Source organism: Lonchura striata, chromosome 11 (assembly GCF_050655825.1).
Source record: "Lonchura striata isolate lonStrDom1 chromosome 11, ASM5065582v1, whole genome shotgun sequence".
NCBI classification, from domain to species: Eukaryota; Metazoa; Chordata; class Aves; order Passeriformes; family Estrildidae; genus Lonchura; species Lonchura striata.
In genome coordinates this window covers 4,073,098-4,099,327 of record NC_140713.1, presented here as the reverse complement: position 1 = coordinate 4,099,327, position 26,230 = coordinate 4,073,098, and the positions used below count along the sequence as shown (strand labels likewise).

The window sequence follows — 26,230 nt, the reverse complement described above, 5'->3', positions numbered from 1 at the left end:
CAAGCACAAACGGCTGGGACGTCATCTCCAGCCCCGGGGCACCAGGGAAAGCCGGTGCACACACAAAAGACAAAGAAACGGGTAAGTGCTCCTGAATGTTTTTACTGTAAAAAGAAAGGACACCTCAAGAGGGATTGTAAGAAACGAATAAAGGATGAAATAGTCTTTCAAGAGGAATAGAGGTGTCAGGGGCTTTACAATCTGGGGCCAAGGACATCTAGAGAGCCCTTGATAAAATTAAAGGTTGGACCCCAAAAACAAGAACTAACCTTTTTAGTTGACTCTGGAGCAGAAAAAACCACAGTCAAACAACTACCTCCTGGGTGCATCAAAGGTAAAGATTTTATGACTGTGATCGGGGCAAAAGGAGAACCTTTTCAGGTCCCTATCCTAAAAAATGTAGAAATAGAATCGGATAATAAAATCTGTGTTGGAGATATTTTATTAGTGGAAGAAACAGAATACAATTTACTGGGAAGGGATTTTATGGTAACATTAGGAATAAGTATAATTGCAAAAGACTCACAACTCACAGTAAGTTTATACAACCTAACTACCGAAGATGAAAATAAAATTGATCCCAGGGTCTGGCACACTCCCGAGGAAGCTGGAAAATTAGACATGGAACCAATCCACATTGAAATTGAGAGACCAGAAGACCCCATATGTAAAGCAATATCCCATCCCTCTAGAGGGAAGAAAAGGATTAAAACAAATAATCGAAGATTTAATAAAAAGAGGCACCTTAGAGCCTTGCATGTCAAGACATAATTCACCTATCTTGGCAGTTCAAAAATCAGATGGTAATTATCGGCTAGTACAAGACTTAAGAGCAGTAAATCAAAGAACAGAAACCCTATTTCCCACGGTCTCTAATCCATATACTTTGCTGAACAATGTGTCCCCGGATGATAAATGGTATAGTGTGATCGACCTAAAAGATGCCTTCTGGACTTGTCCTCTAGCTGAGGAAAGTCGTGATTATTTTGCCTTCCAATGGGAGGATCCAGACACCCACAGAAAACAACAACTAAGATGGACTTCCCTCCCTCAAGGGTTTGTAGACTCACCAAATCTTTTCGGTCAGGCCCTTGAAAAGGTGCTCAGTGAATTTGTGCCAGTCCCCGGGACCAAACTATTGCAATATGTAGATGACTTATTGGTAGCCGGCTCTAAGGAGGAAGAAGTCAGGGCTGGAACCATAACTTTATTAAACTTCCTGGGAGGACAAGGGTTAAAGGTTTCAAAGTCTAAATTAAAATTCACTGAACCTGAAGTAAAATATTTGGGGCACTGGCTGACAAAAGGGAAAAAGAAATTAGATCCAGACCGGGTGGCAGGAATAATTGCATTACCCTCCCCTAAGACAAAAAGAGAAATCAGGCAATTGCTGGGACTTTTGGGCATTGCAGACAATAGATCGAAAGATACAGTGAAATGGTAAGGTTTTTATACGACAAACTTACCACAGACAGACTTAAGTGGACTGAAAAAGACGAAGAGAGTTACCAAGGATTAAAAGAGACCCGCATAGCTGTGGAAAAATGACGGGAGACAAGTCCATTCTATAATGTCAACAAGTCTCAGTTTATTTCAAGCACACATGTATAGTTATACCCGTTATAATGAAGCTTATGCATATTGCAAAATTTAAGCTCATCCTTGGTGTATGAAAAACAGGTCAATCCTGCCTTTGGAGCTTTCTAAGCTTGCTTTGTTTTCCCTTACATTTATCTTTTTGCTGAACATTCTACTGTTGGGAACCAGCTTAGCCAAGGACATAAGATATTATTGCTACATCTGCTATTGCTGCACTGTGCAATTTTCAGCTACTGCTTCACTAACTGCACGTAGTCATGTCCTTTCTCACGAAGCCATTCATCCACAAAACTCTCCATATTTCCCCCGTTTTTGTTTTGGACCATTAAGTTAGTTGTCCACATCTTTTGAACCATGCGTTCTACCAGCTTCTGAAGACAGTTAAACAGGCAGGGCAAAATCAGCAAGAGTAGGAAAACAACAATCAAGATTCCTACTGCATACATGATAAAAGTTCTTAGCCAAGGACCGATCCCTAAACCTTTAAGCCATTCTTCTATCCCCAGACCATCTTCTTCTTTTAATTGATGAAGGCCCTGTTGTAGTTCTTTAATCTTAGCATGTATTGATACAGAATGATCAGAGAGATTCATGCAACACATTCCTTCAAATTCCTCACATCCATGTCCCTGGGCTAACAACAAAAAATCAATTGCTGCTCTGTTCTGTAGTACAGCATGCTTTACACTTTGTACATCCATAGCAAGCATAGCTAAAACCTCTGATGTTTTGTTAAGTTCATCTTTAGTCCAGCATCCCAATTGTTCAGCTAACACCATAGCCTTTTTGGCAGCTCCTCCTGGTAACAGGGTTGCCACTATTACCTGTTTTAAAGTACTCCAAAATTGAGGTTGTCCAACCTGATCACATTCTAAGTCATGCACATCACGTCTCTTCCTTGTCTTCCCTAGCCTGTCCCATTGCATTAGCAATGATATATTAGGATGGAACAGCGCTAGCTTTCCTAGGTAACAGGGTCCCCCTTGTGGTTTTACTGGTATTCCATTCCAAGCTCTATCTCCACAGATCAAAAATACACCCTTTGGCAACCTTAAGGGTTTCGTTATCTTGGAACCATCACAGTTAGAATATAACTGTGATGCTACCCTACCTGAGTCCAGTGAAGAGTCCAGAGAAGCCCATTTGTTTCTTGGGTTATTTACACTCTGCAAATTCAATGGAACAAAGCTAAACCATCCTCCTGTTGAAACATTCCCTAAACTAGCATTAGCACTTCCAAAGAGATCTAATTCTTCTGGTGGAGATTGCAATGTTTCTTTAAGTGACAGTACCAACAAACATTGCCTATAGCCATCTCGTTGAGCTTCTGTGTAACCAATATTCTTGTCTGGCCCTTTCACCTTTGCAAGATTTTTGCAAAGCATCTGATTCCTTATTAATCCACAAAATTCTTCTGGTCTCCAGACAGGAACACCTGTTAGGCAGGTACGAAATGGATTTGTCACTCCTCCCAAGCTAAGGCATAGCGAACTTTGATTAGTCATGTTAGCCAAGGTTACCCAAATATTTTCTCTGGGCTGATTAAATTGTATTAGTCCGTGACAAAGATTAGTCAAAAGAACAAGATAAATTATCCACCTTATCGCCCTCATGATTTCTTTTGCTTGAATTTTAATTTTAATGTCTGCGCATATTTAATAAGCTTATCTAATTCTATGTCTGGATTTCCTACTACTGGTTTTCCTAAATAAGATCTTATAGATACCTTCACTTGCTTTTGACACCTTGTTGATAAAACTTTTGAATTTGCTTGCTTAATTAATCTATCACAAGCGTGTTCTGCTTCCCACCTATAAAAAGCTAATATCTTTTGTTCTGGTGCTTCAAATAACTGTAAAGCTATAGCAACTCCTAAGCCTGTGTCTCGTATTAAATCTTTCTGCCAAGAATCTCCTCGTTTTCGAAAGTCACAATGTTTACACCAAAAAAGTCGTTTTAAAAATACTTGATCTTCCCAGTATGTTTTTCCACAACCCCCACAAACAAAAGCAATCCAACTGTTACAATTAAAATTCCCACAACTAAGACACTCAGGATTCTTTGGTCCTGGAATATGAACAGTCTGTAAAGCCTCAATAGCTGTAACAATTGCCGTAAAAGTTAACTCTGAAGGCAAAAATTGATCAATCACTGGGGAAAGTCCTCTTATCTCTTGAAGAATAGGTCCCACTGTGCGAATCAGCTTCTCTTCAATTCTCCTCTGGTCCTGATCCGTCAGGCGAGCTAAGAGACGACTCATCCAGAGCTGGTTTGGTCCACTTTGCTGGCACCCAGAGTGAACCTGTAGGGGTGGAAACACAAAGATATCCCCTTCCCCAATATAGGACCTTTGCTGGGTTCTGCCGAATACCTGTTTTAGGGTCCCTATACCTGACCCATACTTCTTTGCCCTTTTTGCTTATTTCTTTTTGTCCATAATGTACCATTGCAGGTGGTGCCTCTGAATCCCCAAATACACACAAATGATTAAGAACAAAGAGCACTTTCATTAATCTTTCCTGAACATCTCCAATCTCTCTATGTTTTTCCAGATATCTCTTCAAAGTTCCATTTGCCCTTTCTACAATTGCTTGTCCAGTGGGAGAATGTGCTATTCCTGTAATGTGCTTAATTCCCCATGATTTTAAAAATCTATTCACCCTGCCACCAATGTATGCAGGACCATTGTCTGTCTTAATCTGCTTTGGCACTCCCATTACTGCAAAACAACTACACAAATGCCTTATAACATGTAATGCTTTTTCTCCAGCTTGAGCTGTTGCCCAGATGTATTTACTATATGTATCTATAGTAACATGAACATATTTCAAGCGACCAAAACTATTTACATGAGTAACATCCATCTGCCAGAGTTCATTAGATGAAAGACCTCGTGGGTTAACTCCCCATCCCATGCCATGACCCCCATTATGATGACTACAGGTAGGACAAGCTCTCACTATAGCAGTAGCATCTGCATGGGATATTCCAAACTCCCGTTGTAACCCTTTTGCATTCTGATGAAACATAGAATGTGCCTCCATAGCAAGCATTTGCCCTGATAAAGGAGAAGTTTGAGTCACTGTGACGAGCTTATCTGCCCGGGCATTACCCTCTCCTAAGCCAATTTCCCATTTGTGACTTCTTATATGAATGATAGCATAAGGATGTTCTTGGATTTTTACTGCTTTTTGAAGTTGTATGAACAGTTCAAATAGTCTCTGATTTTGTACTTCCTTGATAGCAGCATCCTCTATTCTTTCCACAACACCAACTACATACAAGGAATCTGTAACAATATTCAAAGGCCCCTTCAGGACTGTTAGAGCCCAAACCACAGCTGCTAACTCCAAGGTCTGAAGGGTATCTGAGTCATTTGCAGTGAGAATTTCATGATTCCAAACTCCCTGCTCCTGCCATGTAATTGCTGCTGTTCTTGACCTCTTCCCTGCATCTGTGTATGCTGTTATTGCACCAGGAATTGGCTCCTTTTCTCTCTGTGGCCGAACCATCCAACTCAATTTTCCAATCCACTGTAATGGAGGATTTTTTAATACTTTCAGTTATGACAGCACCTCCTATTCCTAGCAGAGCTTCCTGCAGTTCTTCACTATTGAACAAATACCATTGTAAAGAGTCCTTTTTCATTGGAATCTGTATTAATTCAGGCTCTCGCCCATCAACCTGCAAAATTCTCGCACGACCTCGTTTTATCAAAGCTGCTAACAGTTCAATTTTTTGAATTAAAGTCTTTGTTTGCTGAAGTGGAGGGGATAGCCATTCCAACACCCTTATCTCCCCCGTTTTTGTGTCTAGCTGGGTTAAAGCTCCCAGCAAATGTTTTTCACCACACCATATAGTGAGATTAAGCGGGATTCCCAGTATTCGCCGATGTACACGACCCTGAACCACACAGTCTGTAATTTGCTGAAGAGTTATTTTCTGCTGAGGATTAAGGGTCACTGGTGCTGTTGGGTCTGTGCCCTTCAATAAGGGTCTAAGAGAATCTAACAGTTCATTTGGAAGGCCCACTATAGGTTTAAGCCATTGTAAATCACCTAGTAATTTCTGAGCATCATTTAAAGTAACAATCTGTGTTTTCAGTTCTAATTTCTGAGGCGTTACCAAGCTTTGAGACAATGTCCATCCCAAGTATTTCCAAGGAGAAGTTAACTGTATTTTCTCTGGGGCCACAACAAGCTGAAAACGTCCCAGCAAGTTTTGTACATGTTTAACCTGTTGACTCGTAAATGATTTAGGCTGAGCAATCAAAATATCATCCATATAGTGATAACTGATAGCTTGTGGCCACTGTTGCCTCAATGGTTGTAATGCAGAATCTACGTAAAGCTGACATAAAGTAGGGCTGTTATGCATACCCTGAGGCAAAACCGTCCATTCAAATCTTTGATCTGGACCTTCTCTGTTCAGAGCTGGCAAAGTAGATGCAAAGCGCTTTGTATCCCTGTCATGCAAAGCTATTGTAAAAAAGCAATCTTTGAGATCTATTATCAATAGAGGCCATCCTTCAGGTAACATTGCTGGATTAGGCAGACCTGACTGTAGTGCACCCATTGGCTCCATCTGTTTATTAACCTCCCGCAAGTCATGTAACAAGCGATATTTCCCTGACTTTTTCTTTATTACAAAGATAGGGGTATTCCAAGGACTTGTAGACAATTTCAGATGCCCTTGTTGATATTGTTCAATGACCAAGGCATGAGCATGTTGCAGACTTTCCCTTTTTAAAGGCCATTGCTTTACCCATATAGGCTCATCACTTTTCCAAATTATGGGAATCGGGAAAGTCCAAGCAATGGCTATTATCCCAAAGGGTGCTCATTTGTCAGGACAACCCCTAACTGTGTTAAAATGTCTCGCCCAACTAGGCATTGCACCGTAGGTGGTAACTGAACAACAGAAAATATTGCCTTTATGACTTTACCATCTATTGAGACAGTAAGAGGTGGCGAGCGACTTGCAAGAGTTAAACCTCCAACTCCTGTTACTGCTGTAGCAGCTGGCTGTAAGGGCCAATGTGCAGGCCAACACTGGTGCAATAATACTTGAATCAGCACCCGTGTCCAGCAAACCTGTAAGCATGCATTTTTGTCCCTTATACTCCAACAAAACCTCTTTTCTTGGTCTGTCATTCAGATCCAAAGTTAATAGAGTCAAGCCTCCTGTAGATCCAAATCCATCTCCTCCACGGCTTTTCCGTGAGGATACAGCCTTAGTAACTTGCTCCAGAGGAACCAATTGAACGATCCTTTGTCCTTTATTAATCCCAATAGGAGGAAATGGAGTATGAACCATAATCATAATTTCACCAGTATAGTCTGCATCAATGACACCAGGCAGCACAAATAATCCAAGCATAGAGGCCGATGATCTTCCCAATAACAAAGCTCCCATTGTCCTGCCCTCTATTATAATAGGTCCATTAACTCCAGTGGGGACCTTCTGTGGCTGTGGTGTCATTAAAGTCACTTCTACTGCAGCTGCCAAGTCCATCCCGAGGCTCTCTCTTGTGGCTGGACGCAAGATGTCCTGTTGGAAAGGCTGGAGCAGCTATTTGTGTCGGAGCGCGGCTGCTCTTGTTCGCGCTGTTTCGGGCGTTTCCCGGTCTCCTCTTACAGGCAGCAATGTTATGAGTATCCGATTTGCACTTAGGACACCATATTCCAGCAGCAGAGCATTCTCGCCGAACGTGTCCTGTCCCTCCACATCGGAAACATCTCATACGGCTGCCGTAAACATTTCCCTGGGTTGCTACTGACGCTTGGAGGGGTGCAAGAGCATCTAACACTTGTGTCTGTGAAGCTTTTGCCTGCTCTTTTAATCCCTCCCCCAGCTCTTTAATAGCCTCAACTAAAAATGCCTGCTGCCCCATTGGTATAGTAGCCATCCTCTCTAGTGCATCTTCTATAGTCCAATTAGCTCCTAATGTGTTTAACACACTTCTTGTAGAAGCATTACAATTTTGCAAAGCACACTGCTTCAACAATGATCCACGCATAAACTCAGGCACTCCAGCTCTCTCTATTGCTGCCGCTGCCTTATCAATAAACGCTCCAAAAGTCTCATCCCTTCCTTGTTTAATTCCCATATACGCTGGCAAACCTCCCGGGTCTTTCACCTTATCTATAGCCCTTCGAGCCAGTCGCATTGCCTCTCGACACTTCTCAGGTCCTAGCATAGCTTGTGCCTCAGTGCGAAAATATGGTCCTAAGCCCATCAATTCATCTACAGTTACTCCATGAAGAGGATCTCCAGGCTGCCTTTGTATAGCTACAGCTTCATTAACTTCTGCCTGCCAGTGTGCACCAAACAAAAGCCTCTGATGCGGCGAGAAAATAAGCTTAGCAAGACTTCTACAATCTCCTGGTAGCAATATATTAGTACTCCAAACATAATCCAATATCTGCCTAGCCGGTTCACTAGTAACTCCAAATTGACTCACTGTAGCTCGCAACTGTGACAACAACTTCCAATCTAACGGTGTAATCTGAGCTGTTAACCCTCCGCCTGCCTGCTGCTGAAAAATTACAGGACAAGCCAGTTCCGCTGCTAATTCCAAAGCCTGCCCATCTCCTTTGTCCAGCTCCTCTCTTGCCAAAGTCGCCCAAACTTCCCTCCGTTCCCTGGCCAGAGCCTCCGTTAGGTCAGACTCTGCCCTAGGGGTCGGCTTACTGACAGACAAACTTTGACAAACTGTCGATTTCTGTTCTGAGGGGGCTGGAGGAGCCGTGGGCTCACAACGTGACTCTGTTTCTGTGTCCTCAGAAACAGGTCGCAATGGAGGTAACTCCACTGTAGACACAGCAGGTGGCATGGAAACACCAGGCAACCAATCCTCCCTGCTAAAACCTCTATTTTTCTCTAGTGCTGAAGTTCTCTGCTCGGCAGCTTTCTTTTCTGACTGATGTTGTAATAACTCATTGTGAACTACCTTCCACCACTTTCCCAACTTTTTAGCTGTCTTATCATCATCTAAAACTTCCTCCCACACTTTATCCCCGAACTTATGCCACTCAGACAACTCATGTACTGTATGAGGATTTACAAAGAACCCCTTAGAATACCCATATGTTAATAACCCTGGCAGATCTTTTTGCAAATCAATGCCTTTAATCTGCCTTCTCTGCAAGAATGCAGTAAATAAATCATATGCTGCTTGCCTCTCCATACCTATATTGTCAGCGCTGTTGCAGCCCTCCGAGGCCGTCGGCAGCACGTATCGGCCAGGCTTGCCTCTGCAGTCACCTGGGGCACGGTGCACTCTATTTCAGTTCAGCACTTTTGCCGTCCTGGCTGCATCAGGACCCGAACCCTTTTTCGTCACTCCACCGTGGTGCCTATCACGTCGATCGGGTCACCATTTTGTGGAAAAATGACGGGAGACAAATCCATTCTATAATGTCAACAAGTCTCAGTTTATTTCAAGCACACATGTATAGTTATACCCGTTATAATGAAGCTTATGCATATTGCAAAATTTAAGCTCATCATTGGTGTATGAAAAACAGGTCAATCCCGCCTTTGGAGCTTTCTAAGCTTGCTTTGTTTTCCCTTACATTTATCTTTTTGCTGAACATTCTACTGTTGGGAACCAGCTTAGCCAAGGACATAAGATATTATTGCTACATCTGCTATTGCTGCACTGTGCAATTTTCAGCTACTGCTTCACTAACTGCACGTAGTCATGTCCTTTCTCACGAAGCCATTCATCCACAAAACTCTCCATACATAGCAGCTCCAGTACTAAGTCTCCCTGACATAAAAAGGCCCTTTCAGCTCTTTGTGGCTGTTAGTAACCACACTGCCCACGGGGTTCTGACCCAGGACTGGGCAGGGGCCAAGAAACCAGTCGGATATCTATCCAAGCGCCTGGACCCTGTCAGCAGGGGGTGGCCCACTTGCTTACAAGCAATTGTGGCAGTAGCAATATTAGTGGAAGAAGCCAAAAAGGTAATGTTCGGGGCTTCATTAACCATCTACTCCCCCCATAATGTAAGAAGCATCTTGCAGCAAAAAGCTGACAAGTGGCTGACAGATGCCAGGCTTCTGAAATATGAAGCCATCCTAATCCACTCCCAGGACCTGGAGCTAAAGACTACCCCGGCACAAAATCCTGCCCAATTCCTGTTTGGGGCAGTCCCAGGGGACCCCCTCCATAACTGTGCTGAGATAGTAGAATTACAGACCAAAATATGACCAGATTTGGAAGAAGAAGAACTCGAAGAATGGGAAAAATGGTTTGTGGACGGTTCTGCAAAAATTGTGGAAGGTAAAAGAAAGTCAGGATATGCAGTCATAGACGGGAAGACTGGAAGGGTGGTAGAATCCGGGCCCCTGAGTGCAGGGTGGTCGGCTCAGGCCTGTGAGCTGTATGCAGTATACAGGGCTCTGCTGGGACTTGAAGGGAAAAAGGGAACAATTTTCACTGACTCCAAATACGCATTTGGGGTAGTACACACCTTTGGAAAAATATGGGAAGAAAGGGGTCTGCTAAACACACGGGGAAAAGGGCTAATTCATGAAGAAATAATTAGACAAATCCTAAGAGCCATCAGGGGACCAGAAGCTACTGCTGTGGTCCATGTAAAGGGACATCAAACTGGGATGCAATTCAGGACTCGAGGAAACAATTTAGCCGACAAAGAGGCAAAGAGTGCTGCTTTGTTAAAACTGAGTACCCCAGAACTTGGGAAAGGAAAAGCTCAAGAATAATTCCCCCACCACCCCTCTGAAAAAGAGATAAAGGCTTATCAAGAGATGGGGGGACGGTTAGAAGAAGGTAAGTGGAAGCTATCAGACGGGCGGGAATTGTTATCAAAGGAATACACCAGGAAAATTTTAAAAAGATTACATCAACAAACACACTGGGGAGCCCGAGCTCTGGCAGAACAATTCCTAAGATTCTTTGGCTGTAGAGGTATTTATGAATTGGCTAAACAAGAGGTACAGGGGTGTATAATTTGCAGAAAAATAAATCGAGCAAACTCCCAAAAGTTAACAATGGGGAGTCGCCCAGCAGCTTACCGGCCCTTTGAAAGGGTCCAGGTAGATTTCACTGATCTACCTAAGGTCGGGAGATACAAATTCCTATTAGTCATAGTGGACAAACTAACCCACTGGGTAGAGGCTTTCCCAAGCTCTCGGGCTACAGCCCAAACAGTGTCAAGAATCTTATTGGAAGAAATTATACCACGATATGGGTTAGTAAGCTACATTGATTCAGACCAGGGAACACATTTCACATCAAAAATTATTAAGCAATTGGCATATGCTTTAGGCATTCGGTGGGAATACCACACCCCGTGGCACCCCCAGAGCTCAGGACAAGTTGAGAGGATGAATCAAACACTAAAAGCCCAATTAGCCAAACTGATGTTAGAAACAAGAATGTCATGGACAAAATGCCTCCCGTTGGCCTTATTAAATATAAGGACTATGCCTCACTCTGAAACAGGACTTTCACCTTTTGAAATGTTATATGGGATGCCTTATACCCACGGTATGCCTGTAGGGCATCCGAGATTAGAGGATACACAAATACAACCATACCTAATAGCATTAAATAAGAATCTTGAAGAATTGCGAAAGCAGGGGGTGATCATGCAGCACAGTCCTCTTAGCTTCTCGATACATAAAATACAACCTGGGGACAAAGTGCTTGTAAAAGCATGGAGGGAATCTCCATTAACGCCTCATTGGGAGGGACCCTTCATTGTTCTTTTGACCACAGATACTGCTATACGAACTGCAGAAAAGGGGTGGACACACGCATCAAGGATAAAGAAAGTCGAACTCCAGGATCAAGCACCAGAGTGGAAAATCACCTCCCGCCCTGGAGATCTGAAGATAACCCTGCATGGCAAAGTAACTGACTGAAAACATCCCAATCAAACTTTCTGGGCCAGAGTGTAACTATTATCCTTTTTGTATGCTTCCCCTATGAATACTGTTAGACTGCTCCAACTAAGTGGGTTATGTGGGAGTGCTTTGAGCAGGAGTTAGAGCTGACTATCCGTTTTCTGGTAATAGCCACAAGGCTGAGATTGTTTCAAATTAAATTCAATAATCTGATGTTTTCCCATATTAGAACGGATTAAGGGAAAAATTACTTGGAAAATTAAAATTATTATTGTTGAGTCTCATAGGTTGAACAACACACAGGCTCTGCTGAACTACACCAGGGAGGCATTTCTAAACAGGTATGCAGCTCAGCCTGAACATGAAACCACAGACGAAGATTCCTGCTGCCAAGAAGATGGTTTGCCCCGCCGCTGGAAGCACCCCAGTGGGCGCCGGGAATGGCAGAGGGATCCTAGCAGTGGGAGTAGTCTTAGTGAGCCTGAGCCTAGCCACATGCCTCAAGGGGGAACTTAGAGATAAATACCCAGAGAAGTTATCCCTCACCTCATGGAACTGCAGCAGGGGTAAGCCTGATAAACCGTGTCTTGAGACAAACACTCAACAAGGGGTATACAAATTCAAGGGAAAATCAAAAACATACCGTGAAAACGGACAGTCAGCTCATCAACTGCATCGAAGGAGCACAGGGGAAATCTCAATTCCGGTTTGTAATGAATGTAACAGTACTGTATGGGTTGGGGGAAGACAGGAGTCTATCTTTGTTGCTTATTTCCAAGCTAACCCAGTGTGTTACAATCCGAATAAAATTAGTATGTGTATAATGGGGGGAAAGTCCTCACAGCAGGGCGGCTGAGGCTTTAGCAAAATTTGAAAGGCGAATAAAGGGAAAAGAACAAAACTACAAAAATTACCAAGATATCCCAAATGTAGACTAAAAGCCAGTCTCAAGAATGAACAGAGGTAGAAATTAGGGCGCAAATTAATTAATCAATATAAAAGGTGGGGGATTGTTATGTATAGTAAATATAATTCGCGCCATTCCTTGTATGAAATATGTAATATTGGATGCTTGTTAAATCATGCCCGTTGTATTAGTTCCTCCCCCCTTCCCCCGCCTTTTTGTAGGTGAGACTTGAGTGTATACTGGAAACTGATTTACAAGTAAACAGATGTGGCTTGGCCGGGAGATGGGCCGTTGTCTGCTGATCGTCTGTGCTGATCGTCCAAGATGGATATCATGGAAATACTCAGACAGATCCATGTGAAAGAAGCCTTCCCGTAAACGCCCAACATTGAATTTTTCTCCTCATCACCAAAAAGAAATCCTTATTAACATATGGACTCCGAATAGAAGAAAGGACTGATTGCTAAAACCTTGGCCTCAGGCAGAATTTTCCCTATAAAAACCGCCTGTGCCAGGATGGAGGTGTGTGGGCATAGGGGAAAACCTCTGCTGAGGCTGACTCCTTGTTGCACACCCAGGGTCGACCCCGGGCTCGGCTCTGTCCTTTCTGTGTGGCTGGCTAGATAGAATTTGACCGCTAATAAAATTATTTTTATTTTTTAATCTGGCTAAAATAAACTCTCGTTTATAACAGGGCATGTTTGAGGGAGCATCTTTCTGCCTCCAAAGCTGAATGTCACTCTGCTGCTCTGCTCTCAGAGGCTGCCACGTTGGGTTTGTGTAGAATCAACGCTGTGGGGTTTTGTGGGTTACATGGTTCGTGTAATGTGACAATGTCTTTGGTGAGTTTAATGAGTTCTCACTGTAAGGAACATGTCTCTGTGCTCATAGCCTTTGGTTTGATCAGTCCTGGCAGAACAATGCTGATGGTTTAGTGGCTCCTTGAGCAGCAGGAGGCTGAGTGTTTTCTAGTGTTCACGCCCTAAGTAACATTACTTGGTCTTAGTGCCAGTTGTTGGCTGATGGCAAAGTTGGCCACTCTTGTAAGGAAAATTGGATCAGCTTTGTTGTGATCAGTGACACAGAGCAGGGGATATTCTTTCCTGACAGTGCCCCTCAATGGTAACATGGAATGACCTGATTTCTGCAGAATGTCCACTTTCAGATGATAACCTGGTAGTTAGAAATGCAGGGTTCTTATAAAATAATGTGATTCCAAAGGAAAACTTTGCCATACAAGAATACTTGAAACTGTGTGTGTGAGATGCCAGAGTAAAAGCAGAAAACTGGAAAAAGTGCATTTTAGAAGAATGATGTCATTTATACTGCATATATCATCATTATTAACATAACACTGCTAATGTGAACAAAACTGAAAACACTTTTTCCTTGCTGTTGTAGAACAAGAACAGAGATAAAACAAAAATGAACACTCAAAATGTGCAGATAAATCAGTGTGGTAAGATAACCTAATATAAGTTGTCATTATAGTCTGCATCAGTTTTACAAAGTTTTAGTAGACTGTGATAGGCCTGTTGTGGGGTGGTGAGCAGTTGGGAAAATGTGCTTTTTCCTAGTTGCCACATTTTGGATACTGTGTTGGATATGCAAAGGGTAAATCAAATGACAAACCTACATATACAGTAAAGCACACCCCCATAAAGTCTTTTTTTATTTGCTAATATTTATCCACATTGTTATTGTATTTTAACTTCTCTAAGAACCCCCAAACCTTGTAAGGGTTTACAGACTAAGAAGCAGATTTTCCAAGTCTGTTTACCCGCCTAGGGTTGTATGAGGATATTTTCTGTTATGTCTCCAACTACCTGACTGAGGGCTCTGCTGCTGTGGTGCATGATTTATGTCTCCTGTAACTAAGTACCATGGAGCAGCCTTGTGCTCTTGGGCTCTTTCCTTACTACTCCATAGATTTTCAACTGTATTTGCACTCTGAATATTTTAATGGCTGTGTATTATTTACACTTAATGCACCTTGCAATTGTGAATTTACTATTTAGTAGTTGACATCTGACTTACTAAGAGTTACTAGTAAATAAAGGCCAGAAATGTTAAAAGGAGGCTGTTACTCTGCAAAGGAAATCATGCTCAACTAACAAACTATAGACAGAAATATTTCTTGGTTTGTTGTTTGTGGCTGAATAGAAGTGATGTAGCTCCGTTTTGACTCCCTTTTCCCCTATTTTTGAAATACATGTGCACACTACATTTGGGACAGGTTTGTTGTAGTACTGACTAGATTAACATATAGAAGATATAACAATTTTAATGAAGGTTTTTGTGTTTGCTCCTAGACATGAAAACTGATATTTACTGCTTGAATGCCTTAAATATCAGATGGACTGCCCTCTGTCTCAGAAGGAGGCTTTGATCACTATCTATTCCATTTGCCAACAAAACAGTAAGGAAGGCTTTTCCTTAGAAACAATGCAGTCATTTGTGTTCACCATGTATGCTAAGAAACTGGTGGGCACTGTAAAAATGTCCAAAGGACATAAGGTTGGAGACGTTGGAAAATCTTAGAAGCCTTTCATTTTGCAGAGAAACAAAAGCAAAAGTTTCTGTTCTTTTTTCCTCTTGTAGGTGAAGTGAGTGAATACTTTCGAGAAATTGGTGGTTTGATGTTTATAAATGACCTTGCCAAGTTGAGTGCTCATTGCATCGTAAAGGAAGCAGCTTTGTTTACATTGGGGATTATTATAGAGAGTAATGGTAATACAAATAATAAAAAATAGTATTGTTTGTATTTCTGAGTGCACCACAGCCCCTGTCATTACTTGTGCTCATGCTTTGTCTCCATTTTCTTTTGGTCTCACAAAATGAGACTACAAGATTGTCAGTTGGAGCAAGGGCAATGAAGGTGTGCCAGTTGCCCTGTCCATCCCCAGATTTGATCAGTACCTTGTTGACTTGTGCACACAGGGTGTCTTCAAGTTTCCAGACACCTGCACCCCCCCTCTCCCTCAGCAGCAAGTGTTCAATGGCTGCAGGATTGTTGCAAAGCTTGCCAGGGTCCTGGTTGGTGTAGAGCTCACTGTGGGGGGAAGCCCTCAGTCACTTCATAGTCCTGCCTGCCTCCACTCCCCACATACTGGCCACAAGTGAGACATAAAAGTTTAGGATTATGAGTGGCTTACATAGGACTTAATGGTTTTCACTTTCTGTTTTCAGTGTATTGCCAACAGACTTTGTGTACTTCTGCATTGTTTGAAGACCTCATTTTATTTTTAATGAAAAAGGATTCTGGTGTGAACTTGAAAAGAATGTCTGTTTATGTCATCTTAGTACTGGTTTCAAATAATAGTAAGTTGGGTTTTTTTCTGTGTTACAACAGCACTCCTTTTCTGTTTTCCATTCTGCAGTACAAAATTTGGAACATTCAATAAGTAATGTTTTGGTGAAGTTAGTTTATAAAGATGAATGTTTGCATGTACCTGAACCTGAATTGTTGCAGTAGGTCATTGCTCACTGGGATTTCCTTAAACAGCAGAACGTGGTTTAGTTCTAAAAATATAGTTTGCCAATGCAAACCCATAATTTCTGAGAGTGTATAGAAAGAGAGAGACATAGAAAGGTTGTTTACCATTATGTTGATATGATTTTGTATTTCCTTCTGGGGAGGATATGTGCTTAGGAAAGGGAATGTATGTATGTAAACTAAACTTGATGTTAAGATTTTGTCTGCAATTGCAATTGTCTCTGGAGTCTTGTGTGTATTCTCTTTTAGAAAATGGGCAAACCTATGTCAGAGATACAGGCTGCATCAGCCTGCTGCTGCAGTTATTCAGGTAAAGAGGGTTGAAATTCAAACAGACAAATAATGGACTGGTTGGCAGCTATGTTTCCTTGACTCTCTGGGACTTGTTTGCATTGTCCTTAACAGAACAACTCTCTCCACCTCTGAGAAGAATGTGTCAGATGAAAACACTGATCCCTGCTATCAGCTCTGGTCCTCGGTGTGCAGCACTCTCTGTGCCTGTGTCAACAACCCCCAGAACGGTACGTGTTGCTCTGAACATTGTGAAAGAACTTCAAAGATATTCTCCTGTGGAGTTGTGTTATTATAAGTTTTATTATATAATGGTTTGCTCCTCTGTACCCCCATGTTCTATTTGGTTTACCCCCAGTTTTCCCGCCCTACCCCACGTGTCAATCCTCCCCTAAAGTGCCTACCCACTCCCTTGCCCCCTCCCAGGCGCCCTGTCAGTCACTCGGCATCCCCTCCCGGACACCTAGAAGCTTCTACCCTGGGTGCCGGGTGGTTGGACAGGGGTCTGGGGACCCCTCCTACGTCTGCCCCTCATTGGATCCCATACACATCACCCCACACCAGAGCCACTCCTCACCCCATCGCCATTGGTCAGCCGGTTCCCCTCCCTCCCCGGTTATAAGGCGCTGCAAGCACCTGTCAGCTGCTCTTGGCAGCAGGATTGTTCGGGTGTTGTTAGCTCCGGTTGGGCTGCAATAAATCTTGGCTATACCCCTGCCAGGAGCCTCTCTTCTCTCATCGCCGCGGGGTCCAGCAGCGCTCGGAAGACCCACGGAGCATTGTCCAAAGCCCCTGGGGGTCCAGCGGAGGGTGCTTCATTTGCCCCTCTCGCCCCACCGGACAGCTAGCCGGGGCGGGATCGGGGGGAGCGCGGCAGCCCGGCGCCCAACTTGGGCTCCCCCCGCAGCGACGGACCCCACGGCAGAGGACCTTCTGAGTCTCCCCGACTCGAGGATTACAACCTCTTTTGGCTGTCGGGCTGCCCCGGTGGGAGCAGACCCTCGTGTTAGAGGGTGGCGCTCCCGGGGACAGGACCGGCAGCTCCGGACAGCACCCCCGGAGTCGGCTTCCTCCCGCGGTTGGATCTACTCCCGGGATTTTTTCGTTTCTGCCCCGACCTCACCGGACCCTCTTCGGTAAGTAAGGGGACCCCCGGGGCTTAGCCCTGTCCATTTTGGGTGTTTCTTTCTCCCCGGGGTCCGGGGAAAAGATTCCTTTGGTGGGTGGGCATTTCTTTCTCCCGGGGTTTTGGGGAAAGATCCCACTTTCTTTTTTGGTGCTTCCTTTCCCGGGGTGTGGGGAGCATTTAGGACAATTTGGCTAAGCTGTCAGGGCAGTTTTCTGTTTTTAGTTGGGTTTTTTCCCGGTGGTTGATTTTTGTGGCACACTTTTCCACTTGACAGCATGGGTGCTAAGCTGTCTGCGCCGGAGAAGAGATTGTTTTCCCAAGTTGTGGGTATCCTTGTTGTTGGGAAAAAAAAGTTTAAAAAATCGGACATTAAGAAGTCTGTCCGATGGCTGTCTCAGACCTTCCCTGAAATTTCGGCAGGTAAATTATATCAAGTCTCCTTTTTGGGACCAAGTGGGGAGGGAGATCCTTCGGCAGTCGGATCTCTCTCTCTCTAAATTTACTCACCTGGCTTTCCAAATTAGAGATATTATTAAAAATAATTATGAAGGTCTGCCACAAGCATCTGCAGACAAACCCATCCCCAGTTCTAAAAATCCTACCCCTCTTTCCTCTCCCTCTCTCCCAAGGTCGGGTGTTCTCAGCTCGCAGGCAGATTCTGGCCCCTCTGTGAATTCCCTGGACCCCCGACAGGACAGTGCTGGCACTGTCCCGAATCCTCCCTGTACCCCTTCTTCCCCACAATGTTCCACCCCATGCCGAAAGCATTCTGTTGGGTTTAAGCTGCCCCAGATACATAGGAATCCCTTATCCCCTACTCCCTTAACCCCGAATCCCCAAAATGGCTTCCCTTCTCCCTCCTTCCCGAGGGCACAAAATGGCGGCCCGAGGACACAAAATGGCGGCGACCGCGTGGCTTTTCCCGCCAATTTTGCCTCCTCTTCCCATCCCCCCTCCTCCCGAAACCCCTTCCGGACATTGTCCAACCCCTTCCTTTCCTGAGATTTCTCCGCCCCTCCCTCGTCTCCACCCCCTAACTCCTCCTCTAATGAATTATGCAGCACCCCGCCCCTCGGCTCCACCCCCGGGGAGGGGAGTTGCCCACACGCCACTCCCCTGATCCAGACCCCGCCCCTTCCGGCTCCTCCCCTGGTTCCCACGACCCAACTTCCGGTTCCCACGCTTTGGGTTCCGGGGCGGGGGGGAGCGTGGGAACTCCGGGCTGCCCCATTCCCTGCCTGCCTTCTCGGCTGCACCGGTCACCTTTACACCTCGGCGGGGGGGCGGGCTCCTCACACAGTGGTCCTCCATCCCACAGCAGACAAGCAAGGATCTCTGCAAATCCCGAAAATAATTCGGCTGCGAAAGTGAATATTTTAGAGGCATGTTGAAAGCAACCCTCTCCTCGGCCGAGTATGTTCCTGCTGCCTAATTACCCAAGCAGAGTTTTTAATTTGGGAATCCGAATGGAAGGGGGAAATCAGGGAGGTGTTGCCAGACTTATAGGCTGATGCAGAGATCTTGCGGGATGTGGATGGTGCAATTTTGTCCGTGGACCACCTGTGCGGGGAGGGGGATTGGCAATTGGGAACCAAGCAGGCAGATAAAGTAATGTCTCTGCTCCAGAAGCATTTGCTGCTGTTGTGTCATTCCAGACATGCCTCTACAATGGTATTAAATAAGATAGCAATAATTACAAGAAAGCGCCCTCTTAAAGCACATGGAAAAAGAAGATAACCAACTCTACCAACAAAACCACTGAATCTTATCCTCATTCAGCATTTACCTCATTTGTCTTTTTATTCTTGTCATTCCCTCTGTTTGAAATGCACCATCTTTTAAGCACAATTAAGCGGGACAAAATCATCCAAGCAAAAGAAAACTGTTTATTAGTACCGATTCAGCTGAGCTGGGCGTGTCTCCCATCCGCTGGAGACAAGCAAACACACCTTTGGAGAAAATGGCAATCTTTCTATCCCCTCTGTACCCAGCTGGGGCGGTCCCTGTCCCCTTTACTATTGGATGGGTACTCAGGAGCTTCCATTCTCTACTGACCACCAACTTTCCTGTTCCCTCCCCGCTCATCCTACTTCCTTTTGGTCAGGTCTTCAACCCTGTTCTCACTGCAACACCCAACCTGAGCAGATCCAAACCATAAACAACACATAGAACCAACAAATTCCATTCTTTTGCTTAATAACTTTTTGGCTTTAGCAAGATATCGCCTCATCTCTCACACTTCCTTTGGTACTGTTTACTTCTTACTGATGTCTAAGTTCTAGAGCAAAAAAGATACTTGCAGTTGTGTGGGCCTTGGTTTCCCTGTCTCAGAGTAAAGGACATCTCAGAATTGTTTCCCATGGAGACTCCTGTAAACCCATGGGTTTTTCTACTCCATGAGTGTCGCAGAGCTCTGTGACCACCTGGGCACAGGGCTGTGCTTAAGGTAAGTGCTACCTGGCATTCTGGAGAAGGAAACCTGGAGAAATACATGCCAAAAGAGCAGCTTGCCTTGCTTGCCTTGAACCTGCTCTGTGTTGCCCAGCAGTTCTTGATCAGCTCAGAGCTCAGTAGGTGAGCTACTGTTTGCCCAGTGTGGGCTGGGCAGACGTGTTTACCCAGAGCCTGGACTTCACTGGGGGTCAGTGTAAGATTCTCCTTCGTGAACCTTCTTCCCAGCAGCTGAACCTCTCTGTGTTCTCTCTTTCCTCTCCAGCTGCCATCAGCTCCCCTGAAACAGAGCTTGTTTCAGGTTTCCCCACCAGAGATGTTATTTCAGAACTTTGTTACCCATGAGGCCTGTGAAATGGTGGTGTCTCTCATTAATAACAGCAAGGTAAGTGCTGGGGTGTGAAGGTTTAACATTGTGCTGGAAGAGGAGGGTGGTGTAATTCCCCTAGTGTACAGCAAAGCAAGTTACCTACTGCAGGAGATATAGAAGAAAATATCTCAGCACCTTTGTTCTGCAAGATGGAGCTGAGACATTTCCTGTGCAGGGAATTGTCCCCTGATTTTGGCCATGTATTGATGGTATTTATTCCAAAGGAGTTTCCTTCTCTTGAAAGCTCTGGATTGATAGGAATGTTGAGTACTGTGCAGTTCTTACCTGCTCTCATGCTTTGCTTTGAGTCTGTACCACATCCTGTGTCTCCTTGGGTAATCTTGGCTCCTAAAATTTGTAGGAATCCCTGCCTTTCTCAGCCTGTTTGTCTCCCTTTGTGCAGCTCACAGTCAAAGCTCAGGGGCTGTAACTTCTCCACTTTATGCTAGAATCACTTATCATTAATGGCTTTGGCACTGCAGGGAATGCATTCTGAAACAGCCCTGGAATGAGACTGATACAGCAGAAGTAGGAGGAGGCCTTTAGGTGCCATTTCAGGCTCCTACCAAACTTCATCCAGCTCTGCTCAGGTTTTCCAAAAGCAACATGGTGCTCTGCTGTTCCTTTGGAGAACCACAGCACATCCAAAGCCATGTGCTCCTGGAGGTTTTCTGTTCACTTGAAGAAATTGTGATTGTTTTGTAGTTTGCCAAGAGAGTTGAGAGAGAAAAAGTTGAAAAATGTCAGCAGTTGTCTTCCACTGTAAAAGGACAACTGAGACCATTTGAATTCCAGTCAAGGAAACAGTTTCTCAAATAAGGCTTGTACCAAGAGTGGCCTGGTGGGAAGAGACAGGAGGGAATCAAAAGCATCTGGTTCAGACTTTTGGAGAGCATTTTGGTGCTCAGGGGTTGATATCTGTGCTAGAAAATGCATGTATGCTGTGTCTGTCTATCCTAGAGGGCAGAACCTGGCTTGCTGGCTGCAGGCAGGAATGCCCAACAGCCCAGCTTGCCTGCACAGGCAGCAAGAACCCCTAGAAAGCCAAGATTGGCTTTAAATGCTGGAACCACAATGTCAGTCACTGCTGGTCATCTTTCTCCAGGCATAAAATGCCTTTGAAGCCCATAGTTGATAGGCACAGTCTGTCTGTGTTTCTGTCACTTTTGGCAAGTTGATTGCTGTCATAATTTTTTGATTCTTCCTTGCTGCTTTACTGCCCATTTAAATTCTCTTTGTCACCTCCTTGGTTTAGGAATTGTCTTGCTGTGTTCCTTCCTTTGCTTTTATTCTCAGTAAGGGCACAGTGTTTGGTCTCCTCTCTTGCTGGTCTGTCTGCTTGTCTGTATCCCCAGAGCTGCCCTACCCAAACCTGATCTGGTAGAAGAGATTTTCTTCCTTCCCACAGGATAATGTGCTGTTTTACTTTCAGGCAGCACCTTCCCCCTCTGGAACATGACTGCATGGCTGTGTGCTGGCAGAAGCCAGCAGGTTTTTTGATCTTGTTGAATATGCAGATGACTTGGTTCAGGTGCTGTGTCTCTATCCTAGTGCTGACCTGCTTGGCCCTTCCTTCCCACCAGGCACTGCCCTACTGCCCCTGGCCAAAATGCTGGACCCAGACAGAAAGGACTCAAGTTCACCCCTGTGAATTACGTGCCTGTACCTCCACAGCTGAAAGTGGTTTGGAAAAGGAGTCAAGGAGGGATGTCACAAGGGCACGGACAGGTCTTGTCTCATCCTGTTTCCACAAGTGGTAAAATCATTGTTTCATATCTTTCCTGCAGTTTCCTCAGCTGGTGAAGATCTACATGGAGAGCTCACCTTATTTCCAGCTCATGTGCTCCAACAACGTGTACCGTGTTGTGACGCCGGGTGTGCCTGCCCATGTGCGCATCCGCTTCACCCCTGACGAGAACAAGGTGAGACTGGAGGAGCCAAAACAGAATTATCTCCAAAGTCATTGTTCCCTGCACCCTGGGTACATCCCATTCCATGCTGTGAGCTTGGCTCCCGGCCATGGGCAAGCAGCTTGCTGCCAGTCACACCTTGGCATGTGCTGTCAGGCACTGCATCCAGGCCTGAGAGGCTCTGCTTCCCCTCCCTGCACATTCCTGAGCATTCCCAAGGGAAGGTGCATAGGGAACAGTATGAAAATGACAAAGGGGTGTTGACAGATGTTCAGTCATTTCTAGGTACAGTGAAAAGACCTTAATTATTATGGAAAATACTAGAGGAATTAAGAGGTCAGAGAGCTTTCCTCCTTCCTGACTGGCAGCAGCTTCTCTGCCTCACCCGGGGCTGGAGCAAAGATGATGCTTTTTCACACCCTCTGTTCTCCAGCCTTGCAGCTGTGCTGTCCCAGAGCACAGCTGACCATGATACAGCTGCAGGGCCAGGGCAGAGGATGTGCTGGGCCTGTGAGCCCGGCCTGGCACAGGCACACTGGGCTCTAGGTGCCCTTAGTCAGCAGGAGGCTGGTGAGCTGCAGGGGACTTGGACACCTCTGGACACCTGCCTGAAAGAGCTCGTGTAGGGCAGGTACAACCTGCAGGCAGTCCCGTGAGCCCAGAGCCTGTGGCAGTGACGCTGCTGTGGCTCTGTCTTCATGCCTGTCACTGTGGTGGCTCTGTCAACTGGCACCCATTCCCTGCCAAACCTGCTTTTATGAGGATGTTTGAACACCAGTGCTGGGGCCCTGGCAAGTCTGATCTCAGTGCTGTGATCCAGAGGCTTGTTCATACAGAAGGGTTTAGGACATGGCATGGAAGGGAGGAAGCCTTGCAGGGAAACAAAGAGAGGCTCTTTCCAACAGCATCCTTCAACCTCTTAGCACTGTTCTTCTCCTGACTTGGTTGGAGAGGCAAAGTTAGAAGGGAGTTCTGAGCCAACTAATGTTTCTACACCAGGTCAGAGGTGCAGGAGCTCTTTGGGTGCAGGAGCTCTTTGGGTGCAGCTGTTTTCTCATCTTCCTTTTGCTGCTTAGAGTCAGTTTAACACTTTGTCCTGTTCTCAGACAGCAGGAATATAGAAACCTAAAGAGGAATGTCCTGTGTTCCCTAGCTCCATGTTCCTTAGAAGGGACTTAGGAATTATTTAACATTATTAAAATTTAGAGTAAAACTTATGGTGGCCTAGGGTATTTCTCTGTATGATCCAAGTGACACAAGAGCTTAATGCCACAGAGATCGGTTTTGCAAAGTGCCCTGGTGCCTTTAAAATGTGACATATTAGTAGGACTTAGTGTTCATTTTAGGGTGGGATAGGTAAATGGATGCCATTGATGAGTTAAAGGAAATGGTTTTTCTTCTGCCATGGGGATGGCACTAAATATCCTGTGCTGAGCTAGTTTCTTTTCCTGCAGGATTATTTCCACGAGCTTGTGTGCAGCAGTGCAAGGGAAAGGATAGTTGTGCCAATTCGGGCAGTTGGTGCCCGAGCTATCTTGGACTTCCCTGACCAGCTGGACTTCCCGGTGTGTCCGGTCAAGTACAGCAGCCAGAAGACTCTGCTGATTCGCAATGTCAGCAACCAGGCAGCTCGTTACCAGCTGAGCACCCAGAGGTGAGGGAGTCCAAAACACCTTTGGATGATAACAGGGCTGGGAAAGAGCAACAAAAGGAACCAGAGCATCGCAGCTGCTGCCCTGCAGCCTGGCTGGAAATGGGCAGGATGAATGGCATCTGCTCTTGCTTTCAGTGTTCTTAGCAGGATGCAGCCTTTGAGCTTTCTCTGTCCCAGATTTCCTCCAGGGTGCTGGAACATGTTAGTAGCTGGCTTGCACCCACCTGAGCGCAAGCAGCTTCTGAAATGCTTACTCACCACTGTCAGCCAAATAGACCCGTTCTCTGGGAGGCCACAGGCACGTGGCTTTCCAGTGGTCCCTGCATCAGATGCCCAGCTTGAGCTGTGCTGCAGGCATCTGGTGCATTCCTATTACTTAAAGCTGATCTGATTTCCCTTGTCAGCTGAGGACATCAGTCACCTCTTCTGTTCCATGATAAACCTTTGAAAGCCAGTTTAAAATTTCAAACAGATGATTTAAATCTCTGAATATGGTTGAGCCCCCTTTCACTGAGATTTATTTTTAAATATTCTGAAGTTCCTCTGTTTCTGCTGTTTTTTCTTTTTTGTTTTGTGTTAAATGTTTGCCAGAAGATCATGCATTCTTCATTGGGAACTTCCATGAAGGTCGAGCTCCTCTAATGCCTATCAATATACCACATGCTCATAGCTACATGCACAGGTGTCTAGGAAATAAGAGATATTTGGGGAATATGTGAAAAGCAGTTGAGCTGATTTAGAAGTTAAAAGTATAGAATAACTTGCTGGAGGGGATCTCTGGAAATCATCTGAGCAGACACACTGCTCAAAGCAAGAGCAGTGTCTGGGGATTGCAAGGTGCCATTGGGAGATCTGGACCCGTCTTTAGATGCTGTACAAGGAAACAAAGATAAAAATGGACCTAGTTAAAAGGCAGAAGAAAGCAACCTGTTAAAACCCCCTCCATACCTTATCTTTTTCTGCCTTTTGGGTACAGCAGTGATTCATTGAAAGGGCAGATCTAACAGGATGAGAACTGTCTTAAGGGAAAGCTCACAATTTACAGATAAAAGGCCAAAATTGAGCCTACCAGCCCCATCTCTTGGCAGTGGTTTTCATTTGGTTATTTCAGTGTCAGGGATGTCTTCTTCACAGCTCTTCTATCTGTGGGCTCGGGGAACAGCTTAATGATGTTGGCTGAAATTCAGAGAAGTTAAGTTTAGCTGTAGAGCTTGTGTCCTTGGGTCTTGGGGAGCCATGTCTGTGTGAGAGATGACTGCTACAGCAGTAACAGAGGAGTCTGCTGGGTACAGCCCAGGGTGGGATGTAGGAGATGCAGAGGCTGATTTGCACTCAGTTTTTCAGTCCTGAAACTGAATCCTGAACTTGGCTGGATACTCTTCTCCTGATAATTTGAAAATAAGAAGACACCTTCTTTCTCAGGCAACCCCTGAAGTCACCCCTCGGAGTGTTATTCCCATCCTGCCATCTGAGGGCACGAGCATGTAACATGTGGCAGCAGTGGGAAGGGAATGGCATGGAATGGAATGGCATGGAATGGAATGTAGTGCTGGAGTGTGGCCAGGGATTCCCTTAACTGGCAGCTTCTCTGTTCTGGTGAAATTCCTGGCAAAAGAATAGGAAAAAATCCCGTGCCTTGCCCACACCAGGCACTGATCGCCCCAAGCCCCAGCAGAGACCTGCAGCAGTCCTGGCATCACCCCTGGGGCAGATGCAGGAGCACGTACACTGGTCTGGCTTTAGGGAGGGTGGGGCCTTGTCTTTCCTCCCTTCCCTCCAAAGTCTCACATCCAGCACATAAACATTGCTGGCCCAAGGCTTCCCCATCAGCCAGTAGTGATGTTCTCACTAGTGGTAATGGGAATAGGTCAGGCCCATCATTGCAGCAATAGATCCTTAATGAGCAGAACCTGAAGCAAAGTTCATCAGCTGTCACTACTGACATGAAGTTCAGTTTGCCAGATGTTCCTTTTGTTTTTGTGTGTGATGCATTCATCACCCAACTCCCCAGAACGCACATTTTAAGTGACAGATTGGCCACCAGCAAAGCCCCAAGGCCTGGAACTTTTGTTTTATCAGTGGGGCTGTAGAAGAGCACAAAGCCCAGCAGCTGCTGGGCAGAAGCACATTTCCCCTGAGCTCTCCCTGAGCATCAAAGCATGGAGTCCTGTGTTTGTCAGGCAAGAGCTGTTTACCTGGTGACCAATCCTAATTGCTCCTGTTAAATCCAAAGTGCACCAACACATAGCACAGAGTTTCTTTGCTGGGCCAAGCAAACAGTTACCAGCATGCATGACAACCCAGAGTGCCAGACTGCACTGCTAGTAAATACACCAAAACTTCCTGTTCCATTTCCTTGATGTGCTGCTGCTAATGGTGATTCATTTAGCTGGGATTAGATCCTTCAGTCTGCAAATGGCATCCTCCTTTTGGGTTTCCATGTCACTGTGTTGCTCTAATCTGCATTTGCACTCTTTCAGAGCTTTGATTGCTCCTTTTCTTAGCTTTCATCGAAATGCTGATAAAATGTGCCCTTTTTAGGCT

General features: G+C 45.1%; 1 protein-coding gene across 1 annotated transcript in view; it reads left to right on the top strand.

Annotated features, from left to right (window-relative positions):
• The first annotated feature begins 8,397 nt into the window (after positions 1-8,397).
• The window catches only part of LOC146766356 (axonemal central pair apparatus protein HYDIN-like), a 55,035-nt gene continuing 37,202 nt past the window's right edge, over positions 8,398-26,230 (top strand). The window contains exons 1-11 of the mRNA XM_085589341.1: positions 8,398-8,403; positions 9,397-9,746; positions 11,351-11,484; positions 11,820-12,044; positions 14,987-15,115; positions 16,131-16,191; positions 16,287-16,402; positions 16,531-16,664; positions 20,018-20,137; positions 21,883-22,044; positions 23,487-23,686. Coding sequence (XP_085445467.1) covers positions 8,398-8,403; positions 9,397-9,746; positions 11,351-11,484; positions 11,820-12,044; positions 14,987-15,115; positions 16,131-16,191; positions 16,287-16,402; positions 16,531-16,664; positions 20,018-20,137; positions 21,883-22,044; positions 23,487-23,686 — 1,637 coding nt within the window. The remainder of the gene's footprint in view (positions 8,404-9,396; positions 9,747-11,350; positions 11,485-11,819; positions 12,045-14,986; positions 15,116-16,130; positions 16,192-16,286; positions 16,403-16,530; positions 16,665-20,017; positions 20,138-21,882; positions 22,045-23,486; positions 23,687-26,230) is intronic.